The sequence below is a fragment of the Simochromis diagramma genome, unplaced genomic scaffold, assembly GCF_900408965.1.
Source record: "Simochromis diagramma unplaced genomic scaffold, fSimDia1.1 OVJJ01000457.1, whole genome shotgun sequence".
NCBI lineage: Eukaryota > Metazoa > Chordata > Actinopteri > Cichliformes > Cichlidae > Simochromis > Simochromis diagramma.
The window spans coordinates 392617-405380 of record NW_024387277.1 but is presented as its reverse complement, the minus strand read 5'-3'; the positions used below and the strand labels follow the sequence as shown (position 1 = coordinate 405380).

General features: G+C 42.5%; 1 protein-coding gene across 1 annotated transcript in view; it reads right to left on the bottom strand.

The window, feature by feature from the left end:
- Nucleotides 1-8287, bottom strand: part of adamtsl5 (ADAMTS like 5) — a 59218-nt gene extending 50931 nt beyond the window's left edge. Inside the window, exon 1 of the mRNA XM_040002867.1 lies at nucleotides 7535-8287. Coding sequence (XP_039858801.1) covers nucleotides 7535-7554 — 20 coding nt within the window. The 5' untranslated portion in view covers nucleotides 7555-8287. The remainder of the gene's footprint in view (nucleotides 1-7534) is intronic.
- Between the last annotated feature and the right edge of the window lie 4477 nt (nucleotides 8288-12764).

Here is a 12764-nt window from a genome sequence, read left to right as displayed (position 1 = left end):
GAATATTAGGGCAGTTTCCTCATACACTTCACCCTCTACTTACCATTAGAAAGAATACAGGGTTAAAGTGCTTCAGTTTTATTTAGCAGTACTTGCTATTATGCTGTAGTATTATTTGTTCTGTGAGTTTAGTCTGTTGTTGCCTGGAGAACATGATGGTGTCATAATATATCCTGCACAATTCAAGCTTTGTGGATATAAATGAGAGGTTATGATACTGAGGTATTATAGGTGCAAAGATGTAGATGGCCTAATTTAACTTGTTAGTAAACTAAAACGGCGGTTGAAGGTGGTTGCTAGGTAGCATCATGTGTTGCCTAGCAACCACATGCCAACAGGTAAGACCCTTGATATAGTTAAGTAAGCGAGGGTGTACATGTGTGCCAGTTTTGGTTGTTCAGCACCTGATCCTCATGCAGTCCTTCTGACAGGCAGTCACCATCTTTTATATACAGTCTATAATTATAATCTATGCTTTTGTGTTTTGTGTCATATTTAACAATGCATAGCAACAGCTCTTACACAGTACGCACACCTACACATCTCTCTGTTGACCTTTTTAAGAGTGTCTGTGGAGCAACATCACCTATAACCACAGACGAATCACATGCACCAGCTTCACTGGGCTGTAGATCTGGAATATTGCACATATGCCATCGACAGATCTTTCATTTTGACTTGAAACACTGGTCTGGTCTGGTCTCCTTATGATGACTCACAAAGCGGGTTGCCATGAGCAGTGACTGTGACTTGGCAACAAACCCATATGTAGACAGGTACCTCACCTGTGTCTAACGTCAGCAGGTCTTAAGAAAGGTAAAGTTCTCTGCACTCTCCCCACCCTTACATTGTAATGTGAGTGAACTCACGAACCTTGCCTTAAACACGCCCTAACAGACAGGTAGCTCTCACATTCCCACCCTGCACAAATAAACAACAGCTCCACACAGCTATCATGCAATTACACGGATTCTATTATACCGCTTTGGCTTGATTATGCAGCAGGTGAGAATGTGACCTCTGACCTCCTGGAAGCCGAGAGTCACGTCAACGCCGGAGACACCTCAATTCAAGATCTCTGCTCATTTAAATTCTTTGTGTGGGATCTCGGTGTAAGTGTTTCTGTATGGCGCCCTACAAATATCTGCACACCCACCAAGTTTGGAAAAGCAACATGTCTTCCAACCAGAGGCAAGACTTGACCTTTGACCCACCCTGAGATTTAATGACCCAAGACTGACTGGTGGAGGGTCTGATGCTTACGTGGAGCACGCGTTTGAATAAAATGAAAGAACCAGATGTTCAGTCTGAAGCGCCGGATTCCGGCTCTGATCCCTGGATCTGTGCTTACTAAGTAGTCAGTGGCCTCTGTCTGGGTTAGGGTTCGGGACTGTGAGCCTCTCTGAAGACGAGGCAAAAGTCTCTGTGGCTCAGCAGCTGTTTCACTTGAAGACATAGTAAAAAAGAAAAAAAGAAATCCAGTATCACTGTTTGCTAACCCTTTAAGACCTACCATAGAACCAAGTCTGCCAGAGCTTATATTATATTTTTACATGCTGTAGTCCCATTTTAGGGAGCATTTCAAGTTGCTATACATCAATACAACCATTATAGCCCAAATTTTAATAATATGTATGCATTAAGTGTATAGTAATTACATAAATTGCAAAAAAGTGCAATAAACTGCAAAAAAAACTGACAATCGTTTTTGTTTTTTTAACATATATTTCTAGCTAGAGACATTTAAGAGGCTTATGCCTCAGAACTGTAAATACAAAAAAGTTGCACAAAATAGTTTCCCACCACAGGAAATTTATTTTGAGTGTCTTCATAGTTTTATTTTTGAAATACACCAATTTTTATATACTGCAGGAAAAACTAAAATAAATATTATAATGCAAATTTGCAAAAAAAACAGCATATGCATCAAAATAAACTATTTCCAGCAGTACAATTTGCCTTCTAAGCATCACAGAAACAATACAGAAAGTCATAAAGTCAAACATAACTTTTAAAAACACCAGTATAGGCTGATGAGGCCCTGAAGGTAAAAAACTACATTTCCGTGAAAATGACGTCACTTCTGGTTCCGGGCAGGTAATGGCAGACATGCGATCGTTTGCGCTGATGATCTATTCCAAAGTGTTACGAACAGCTGACCGGATCGGTAAACCGTGTTTCTGGAATATTATGCTTTTGTTGCTGCAAGTGGTTTTTATGCAATTTTTGCAAAGCTATATGTGGAAGGAAACTGTGACCGAGGACAAGTTGATGGCATAAGATGTAAGTACAACTCCTCCAGTTTCATATGCAAAAAAAATTATTGCGCTAGCTTACGTGGTTGCAGTTCTACCGGGATTTAAAAATAGCTATGCAAACCGGAGCGTGCCCGCTCCCACCAGCTTTAAAGGGTTAAACGCTCAGAGAGGATTGTGGTTAATTGTAAAATAATTATAGATGGCCGCTGCCAAAATGTCTAGACTCAACTATGGTGCCTTCCCTTTGTTTGGCTTGCTTTGCTTCACTTGATTTCACTTTGCTCCTTCCACCACAGGGAGAACAACCTTGGTACACCACCATACTTCGGGGATTATGAGATTATCTTTTCACAGCCACTTTGATTGAAGCAGAGCCTCTCAGGTCACCGACAGTCACGGTCTCACAACATGAGAATGTGGAGAGATGCACGCAACTGATGTTGTGATGACATGTGGGCTAAACCCACCATGTTTTAATGGGCTTTTCAAAATGTCTTCTATCCACATAAAGAGTGAAGCCTGTCTTAGATTAAAAAAAACATAAACACTAAGTAGACATAAATGTATCCTGAGGGTTGGGAGTCAAGTTTCAAGTCTCTGTCAGATTTTCTACATCATGGATTAAAAACATTAATGATCCAGTGGCAGAAGCTATGATTTAGATCACATCCAGTTCAGTTATTCCTTGTTACCAATCAGTTTTCACATTGTACCACAAAGGTTCATCCTGCTAACAGACAAAAACGTCACATGTCCTCCTTGGACACAAAGAGACTAAAGAGTAAAAGCTTGAGTTCAGATAGACACAAAGAGCAGTAAAGCCTTATCTACCTGGTCCATGACACTAGAAAGTGTCCGTCTGTGGAATGACTGCATGGCTTCATCTTTGTCTCCGACAGAGCCCGTGGGCCGCTGCAGATAAGCCAGTACCTGCTTCAAAGTAACATGGAAAGTGTATAAATGTGAATATCCACAACAGGAAATCGTTCAAAGTGGATTCCACCTTCTACCATTTGTTAACCTTCTGTTACTCTCACCTGTGGAAAGACTAGTTTTACATTATAGGAGTTTCTGAGGTTTACTTTAAAAAGTCTTTGATTATTGGCTGAATCTTTCCAAGAAATCGGCACAAGAGACAGTGAGAGTTTACTTTGCTGCTGGATCGATAACAGCATTCCAGTTGTTTGCCTGAAGTCAGTGATTGTTCTCAGCTACTGTTTGTACCGACAGAGGAACACAAAGTGACAACAGTGAAAAAGATGAAATGACCAATAAGTGTTTCATTTTAGTTTGCTCTGTTCTGGACGTTGACCAACAAAGTAAGTGAGAGTGCAATGATTGGACATCCTGCCAGCTTCCTAGTGCAACGTTGACGTCCTGCGTCCTCCAGCATACTCTGTTCCTTACCTAAACCAAAAATATTATTTCCACTGACGAGGACACATCTGAACCATCTCCCATCCTGATTATCACTCTCATGCCTTGATTTCATTCAAGAAAACATCTTTAATGTGGGTATTTTTGTAGCTGTGGCTGTGATCTGACCTATTTGAGCAGATAATCTGTTTTGTGAATTAAAGTACTATTTTTGCCCTGTCCTTTATTCTTGTCTTAGGTCATTTGGGTGTATCTAAAAACAAAGGGTTTTTTGCATAGAGTTTTAAACTGGGAGAAGCTGTGACTGAGAACTGAAGTACTTCATGACTTGGACGGACATCAAACTCTCCACGTTGAATCATCACGAGAGTTTCCGGTATGATGGCGCCTGTGTTCGCTTGTCTTAACAAGTCCTCCCTGGAGCGTGTGCAGGTTGTTCAGACTAAGAGTCCAAGTACTCCCCATCAACATCAGAGTCCACTTGAAGATTTTGGTTTTAAAATGTTAGAGCTCTGCATGGGCAAGCAGCAGCGCACATCAGAGAGCTTTTAGCTCCATACATCCACAGCAGGTCCCTGAGGTCATGTGATAAGGACCTGCTGTGGATGTATGGATACAAAACTAAAGGAGCTTTAGCAACAGTGGCCCCCAGACTCTTGATCTCTTTTCTTCTGAGCCTGAGATCTGTGGACTCGCTGGTCTCTTTCACTAAATCTCTTTAAACTTTAACTCTAAGCACCTTATGATATTTGACTTGAAGAGTGATATATAAATACAATTTTACTTACTTTACAAATGTGGTTCTTCGATTAATAAATAATTAAAATGTTATAAAGAATTCAGTATCTTTATCTGTATAATAAGAAGCTTAAATAAATGTAATAATACAGTTATAATAATGGTACAGTTGCCTTCCTTCCATGTATGGGCCTTTTTACTCTTAAAAATGTATGAGGACCTAAGTTGAAGAATCTGAATCTGACTGTTTGACTGATGTGTTCCTAATTACAGCTCCCAGGGAGCACTGAGATTTAAACCAGCCAGCCCCAGAGTTTAAAATGAAGACTGGATAATTCACAGATGTAACTGGCAAATTGTGATGCAGTACTTTTTTCCTTGCAGCAACATTACTCCAATCAGCTCCAACATTAAAACCATCTGCTCGCTCATGTAGGTCTCCCATCAAACAGCTCTGACCCATTAAGGCGTGGACTCCACAACAACCCAGAAGATGTCCTGTGGCATCCACAACAAAGAAGTTTGTAACAGGTCCAAATAATCCTGTCTTTGCAACCTGAACCACCTTCTTCCATTGCTTCATGGTTCACATCCACCCTTTTCACACAGGAAGCGGCGTGCACTGCGCTGGGCTCTGGCTGTACTACATCACTTTCTTGCTTCCACTCATGATCTTCATTCGTACTACAGGCTCTGAACTTCTATTGGTCACACAGCTATACTGTCGCAGCTAGCATGTTGCAGTTTCTATATGAAAGGGCCCTAACTCTCACATGTAGGCACATTTGATTATGGACAGCATAAACAAAGTTCCAAACCAAAGACTGTATAAGACTGTAATGCAACATCACCCTGGACTATGCATTTCCAAGCCTCACCATTGGTGATTTGGATGTATCTTTGGAGCCAGAAGTGAAGGTATCAGTTATCAGCTAATGCTAGCGAGCTGTATTCATAGGCAAAAGTGTAGGTGCACAGATCTGCTAATTAGTATCAAGCTAAAAAGATACTTGAATTTCACTCACCAAATTTAAGGCAAAGATTTCTTGGATGGTCAGTACTACAAAACAGGTCACTTCATTTGTGAGATGTTTCCATTAAAAATGGAGTGGAGGCCTAGCAAACCCAGGCCTCATTGGGCACTCAGCCTGGACTACATCATTTATTTGCGTCCATTAACCAACTTTCAGCATTTTAAATATCTGAACAGGTGAGTTTAAAAAAATCCAGCTCCTGTACAGTTATTATGGAGGGAGACTATCAATAGAAAGAGGCTGAAATGTTTTTTGTCCCAGGCTGCCATGTTCAAATCTGGCATTTGAACATGGCAGCCTTTGGGGACTGATTCAGTTTGGAGCCAGCCTCACATGGCCATTAGAGAAACTGCTTGTTGTTGGTACTTCCACATTTTCCTGGAGGTTTGCACTTGCTCCATAAACTTTTAGCAGCCTTTACATTTTAGCAAGTCTTTTAGAGGAGCAAGAATCTCCCCATGGCCATTACTATTCACAGCTTTCTGAAGCTAGTAACCACAACATACAGGGTACCCTCCACAAGACCTGCCCTCTTGGCACTGCTATGATTTTCTAATATAGCCATCATCAAAGTCTCTATGATCATTATCCCCATTTTTTCCTGTTTCCAGCATTTCAAGCACTGCCCGTTCACTTGTTGCCTGATGATCAATGTTGTTCCCTCGGTTCCAGTGGTTTTAATGGTACTATCACCTGCTTCTCTAATGGAGTCTCAGGCTTTCAGGTGTGATAGCAGTTACAGCCAAAAATAGTACAAAACTTGGAGATATTTTCATAATTTCAAAAACTACCTTCAATCTTCATCATGGACCAGATGCTTTATATGCACGTAGAGGCCATTGCAGAACATGTCTGTAAAAATGAACACTGGAGTGCAAAATCATGTACCTCAGCTTTGCATCTGTTAAATTAAGAACATTGTATTTATTAGAAGAAAACTGAGGCTTGCATAACTTTTTGTCTTTCGTTACACATCAAGGATAATCCATCAATTACAAAGAGCCACTTAAAAAAAAAAAACACTAATGTCTTTCTCTAGTGCTTAAAGCGCAAATCCCAGGCGAGAGAAAAGGATTGAAATTCCTTGCTGGAGGAGAGAGTGACATCGTTGCGTGTTACACCAAATTAGTGTCCTCGTTTTGAAGCTATATGCTCAGTGTTCCATGGTAAGAAGATTAAACCTGTTCATGAGTCTGACAGCTCCTTCCCAAACAAACATTCCTCTGAAGAGTTACCCGACACAGAAAATGTGCCCTGAGCCAATTCTTTCTCTCCTCTTTCTCCTGCTGCACACCAGCCTGGCTGACAGCAGTCCTACAAATGTGCCCTGATGCACGGCATCAAATGCACACCAGGTCCATTTGAGAGGCAGATATGAAAAAAGCTTTGCAAAGTTTGAGTCTCTCTGCAGTCCTCTGTGTTTGTGTTCTCTGTTGCAGGGTAAGGATTAGATAAAATATTACCAGGGTATTTATAGGCAGTGACATTTAGGAGATAAAGGTAGAGTATCAGGGCGTGTGGAATGTGGAGTCGGGACTTGTAATATCACTGATATGGCAGGGGGATTACCTCACCCTCTGGTAGGAAGTAGCCTACAGCAGACTGGATATGACTTCTGCCCCTGGCTTCACAGGCGACTGCAGGATCAACTAAGCTGCTCCAAGTCAAACCAAATGCACAAACCAAATAAAGCGAAATACAGAAGCACCCGAGCAACGAGCTTTTTCAAATATGCTCCAAAACAACTGAGAAAAGATGCCCCACAGCACAAGTTTTCCTTGAACTTCTTGGAATGGATCAAACCACAAAACAAACACCGTCCAACCCACTGGGGAAGAGAAAAACTCAACTGTCCCTGGAATTTATCACCTCCCATCCTTCAATGCAGTGCAAGAAATGTTCAAGGCTTTGCAGCTCCTTGCAAGAAAAAAAACAACTCAAGGTAAATATTTAAAGCCACCAAATATTTCCTCCTTCCAGAGGACAGACAGGCTCCATGTTGCTTCTCTGGAATTTGTCGCCTCTTATCAAAGCTGGACTCGTATTAGAAATCACAGTATATTAATCCCACCTGCGGGTGGAAGATAAACTTGATCAGAGAGATCGTTTACAGCCCCTCGTTCTTACCTCGTCTGGACTGAGGACATCGTGGATCCTGTAGTGGAGTGGGCTCCGGTAACGTTACATTCGCGCTCAGGTGCAGTTTGGATTCTCTGTCATGATGAACTGTCACGGCTCGGACGCGCTGTGCACCCAATCTGCAGACTGCGCCGACACACGGATTTCAAAGACAGCGATACCATCCATGTCCCTGCGTCTGCTGGAGGCTTCTTCCTTCTGCCTTCGCTGTTTTTTTAGCAGACACTCTGAAGGAAGTCTCGTGTCTTTCACTCTCTCTCAGCTGAAGTGCCTGTCCATCCAAACAGCTGCGTCCCACTTCCCAAAACACATGACATCAGTTACAAGTAAAGCCTGAAAATAATAAATACGTTAATTTTTGTAAGACCTCCTTTGCTGGACGCGCAAGTGCAAAAAGTGACACGAAGGGCCCTTTGTCCTTTAAAAAAAAGAGCTTCTTATAAACCATCTGCCACGACTCCAACGTGTTCCTACAACTACGCTTAAAATGCACTTTTGCCTCCCGGCAGGTGACTCCCGGTTGACTGTGGTCGCAGCAGGTAGCGCCGGTGGCACTTTCCCCTCTATTTTCCTCGTGACCTTTCTCTCAGTCCGGCCAAAGTGCGCACAGAGGAGCGGGGACGACTTCTCAGGAGCACGGGGGCCACGGGCCGATCCCACTTGTCCACAGCTCGGCTGCTGCTGTTGTGTCCGTGTGTCTCCCTCTCTCTCTTTGCTGCCCTCTCTCTTTCTCCACCTGAGCGCTGCATTCCTGCCGTGAACACGCCTCTCTCCCCCGTCACAGCACAGCAGCCCGTCGGAACTCAGAGGCGGTAAAACTTACCGTCCCTTCACCTCACTACGATCAGTTCAACTTTGGAAATGGAGCAACTCACAACAGACATCTTTGAAGGAACATATATGTCTGCACTATAACAGTACCATTTAATACCTTCAGTAAAAACACAATTTATATAAATCAAGTAGAAAGTAGCGCTTGGGGGCAAATGTAACACTGAGAGCTTTTATTATTGTAGTTCAAAAGCACTTTTGTTACATTTTTATAAAGTTAAAATATTTTTAACTGTATTTGATGAAAATATCTTCTTCCTTCAAGTCATCCTCCTCATCAGTGGCGGTCCTAGCCTGTTTGGCGCCCTGGGTGAACACTCCCTCTGACACAGACACACATAAAACAAATACAGTTTTACATTAACATAAAACTGTTGTCGAAACCATACTGAATTTCACCAGAGAAACACACACACACACACACACACACACACACACACACACACACACACACACACACACAGACAGAGAGAGAGAGAGAGAGTATGCATAGTATGCAAATGGCTTACAAACAGCCATCATAATTGGTCATACAATGAAACAGGACAAATCAAGAATTGACAATGACTAATTAATATTGTGCTGAACACAGTCCAAAGAGTCAGTAAGCTACATAAGTGTCTACTGTTTACTATCATAGCCAAGTGGCTAACAAAGGTAAACAGACGTTTTCACTGTCCCTACTAATTAATGTTATCTTGTTGTATTTCTGTTGTGGTCAGTGCGATCCTCTCTGCTGTTGCATGCTGGGGCAGCAGGTTGAGGGTCACAGATGCCAAAAGGCTAAATTAACTGATCCATAAGTCCAGTTATGTTGTGGGGATGGAGCTGGACTCTGTTAGGGTGGTATCTGAGAGGCGATGTTGTTCAAGATAAAGACAATCATGGATAACACCTCCCACCCACTCCATGACATGCTGGCTAGTCACAGGAGCGTGCTCAGTGAGAGACTGAGATTACCCACAATGCACCACTGACCGACACAGGAAATCATTCCTGCCTGTGGCCATCTCCCTGTACAACTGGACTGTAGGTAGCGGAGATGACAATAAAGTTTACTTTGACTTGAGCAGCGCGCAGGCGCACCGAGGGCTCTCGCGCTCACCTTTCACATACAGAATTTTGAAAAACATTGGTGCAAATTATAAGTCTGTATCATGATGTCTGGTGTTTTCGTGTCTGATGGTTTGTTTTTATTTTGTTTTATTTTGCGAGTTGTTTAATAGATGCTGCTCCAGCCAGCCAGAGATAAATGCAGCTAATAAAATGCAGCACTGGGAGGTGTGAGCACTTCTGTTAAAGCAGAAGTTTTGCTGAGCGATCAGCTGTGTGTTACCACAATGCCAGGGAGGAAAGACATCAGCGGTGATCTTAAAGAAGTAATTGTTGCTGCTCGTCTATCTGTGAAAAGCTAAAAGGTCATTTCCAAACAGTCTAAAGTTCATCAATGTACAGTGAAGGGGATTATTCACAGGTGGAAAACAAGACAGCTGCCACTCCTTTCTTGGTGTGGATGTCCCAGAAAATTCACCCCAGGGCCAGCTTGTGTAATGTTTAAAAAAAAAGAGGGGGGGGGGGGGGGAGCAAGCGATCTCATTCTTGGCAGGCCTTAGTTAGCATGTTAAATGTGAAAACTTCTGACATTACAACAAAAGACTGAACAGGTTTGTAAAGGTTGCCAGGAGAAAGCTCGAGCACCTCAGATGAACCTTTCAGTCACTGCGCTGACCATGAGCTCTTCTGTGCACCAAAGTATTCTAGAGTCAAACCCAAGTCCATCTCACGTTTGCTTGAAACTAGGTTATGACAATGAAAGCAAGCACACCAGCTGGAGAATAAGGTGTTGTCCCAGTTAAAGACCAGGCTTCGAGCAGGTTGAAATGCTGTGGTGGGGCCTTATGTGAGCTGTTCAGGAACAAATGCCCCCAAATATTTTGTGAACTGAAGTAACATTGAGTAGAAAAACGTCCAGAATTCCCCCACAATGAAGGCACACAGAAACAAGTACTTCAAGTTATTGCTCTAATAAAACCTTTCTTTTTCACAAGATTGTGTGCACCTCAGAGGGCCGACACATGAAACATGGGGACCACAGTTAGGTCTGGGAATCTTCTTTTGCCTTACATTTTCCTACAAAAATAGCAACGACTGCAAAGGCAAAGATTTCTTTAAAAAAACAAAGAAGAATCAACACACAGTGAGTCTGCAGACTGTCTGTTTCTGTTTAGTTACCCTGGTAATCCACGATTACCTGCTCCAGCTCAGAAGGGAAAGACTCTCAAGTAACAAACATACATTTGCTGAAGAAACGTGACTTTACTTTGACGTCTCATCAGTTGTGGATCCTCCACCTTTATGCAATTTTAGGAATAATAAAAAGGGCGTAAATCTTTAACTTCTTGTACAAAATAATCAGACACTACTATTTTACAGTATTCCTACAAACGAGTTTATGACTTCATCGTGTTATATTGATGTAACATTTATACAGTTTATTTGGTATTAACAAACAAAAAGAGGCAAAGAACTGGATTTAACTTGTATGTCTCATAAACCAGTTTATTGATTGGTGTTTGTTTCAGTTCAATTAAATGTCATTAAAACAACTTGAAAAATGAAACTGTGTTTCATAGCCTGCACAGCCACAAAAATAACAAATCTGTTACTCGAATATCCTCGTCTCAGTCCGTTTATCATCACTGCCTCTTTCATCTGGCCCCGTTCTCATTGCCTGCATCTTCCATTAATTCCTCCACATCACGTCATCCTCTGTGACTCCTTGTTTCAGAGGGTGACTCCTTAAGAAAAGTAGACCTCTGCATCGACATGTCAGGACACGTTTATCATACCAGTCTTAGTTTCTTCTTTTTATTTTACAGGCACATTTAAAACCCCCTCTTCCTCTGGACCTGTGTGTAACTGTATCCCTCAGGCTTCTCTTTTTGTCTCCCACTGTGCGTTATGTCTGACGTGCCAAAGCTCGTATTTAGCAGGTTTGATGTTACAGTGGGAATGTTTTCTGCAATGAGACAGTAACACCCAGGTCATCTCCAGTTTCCTGCACCGCTTGTCCAGCGGTACAACTAGCATAACTTAGTGATAGTGGAGCAACCGCACGGGCTTTCTGTGAACTCGGAGCACACTCCCTTTATGCTCAGCCAAGACAGCTACAGTTAAGCTGTGCTTCAGGTTCCACGCGCGACCTTGAGCTATCATCTGGAGCCATGCAGACATAACAGAGGAAACAGGACAGCGCTCTCAGCTCTCAGCTCTCAGCTCTGCTACTGCCCGTGAGCGTGGTTTTGACCATACAGGGTCATACATGGTGCCCATAAACATTACAGATGCCAAAAAAACACGAGAAACTACAAATGTTGACTTGTAGACAAAATGAGTCATAAATCATCAGAGGGGTGGAAGCCGTCAGCAGCCAAACAGAGTGTACGTTAAACTGTGAGAGTAGACTAAATAAGGCATGCTTGGTTTAACCATCGCAGACTCAAGTGGACCACAGCATGGCTTAAGAAGATAAAAGGCGGCCGATCTGTACACAGCAGGATGGGACAAAGTGGCAACAGCCCAAAGCCACAACACACCATTAAGTTTTGTGTGGGTCTGAATCTATTAAACCTCAGCTAACACAAAACGGACTCACGGTCAAAACCATGCCGACATCATCAATCCTCTCAGTCCACACTTTGTTAGCCTGAAGCGAAGCATTAAGGCAAGTTTTTGCTGTTGGCCAGTTTTCATACGTGCTAGACAGATGCTGGAAGCTGGACCGTGCTGTAACTACATACAAGCACTGCTCACAGCTGCTTTTTTCCAAGAGGGCTGTGCTGGTGCCAGTCCCTGAAAACTCATACCACAAGTACAAGAACAAATTACTACACATGGTTCTTCCCTCCGTTCACATAAAAAAGCTAGTACTGGTATGAAGTGCTTTGAACTGGTCCTTTTCTGGGTTTCAGTGCACGGAACCAGTTCTCAGTTGGGCCCTGGAACCATGACAGTGGAAAACGGGGCAACAGACATCATTTGAGTGCATAACGGCTACCCTGAAAATACAACAACTGGATCCTTAGGCAAACACCAATATGCACTTGGTTTTTTGGACAATGACCTTTTGTAATTTTGCCTGTGTGCACCACCAAAGTGGATCTGATCCAGCCAGACATCACATCTGTGCATTCACCACCATCAGGAGCTGAGCCTTAAACAGTTCTCTGATCTCCTGCTCCTTCATCTAGCTTCAACATCACAGAGTGTAATCTTTTCACAGCACGGCGTCATTAAACTAAACAGTCTTTCAGATACATTTACAGTGAAACTTTCTGTTTAATAAGTCAAAGGGCTCCATGCAGTTAGACAAAAAGCATAAATGTTT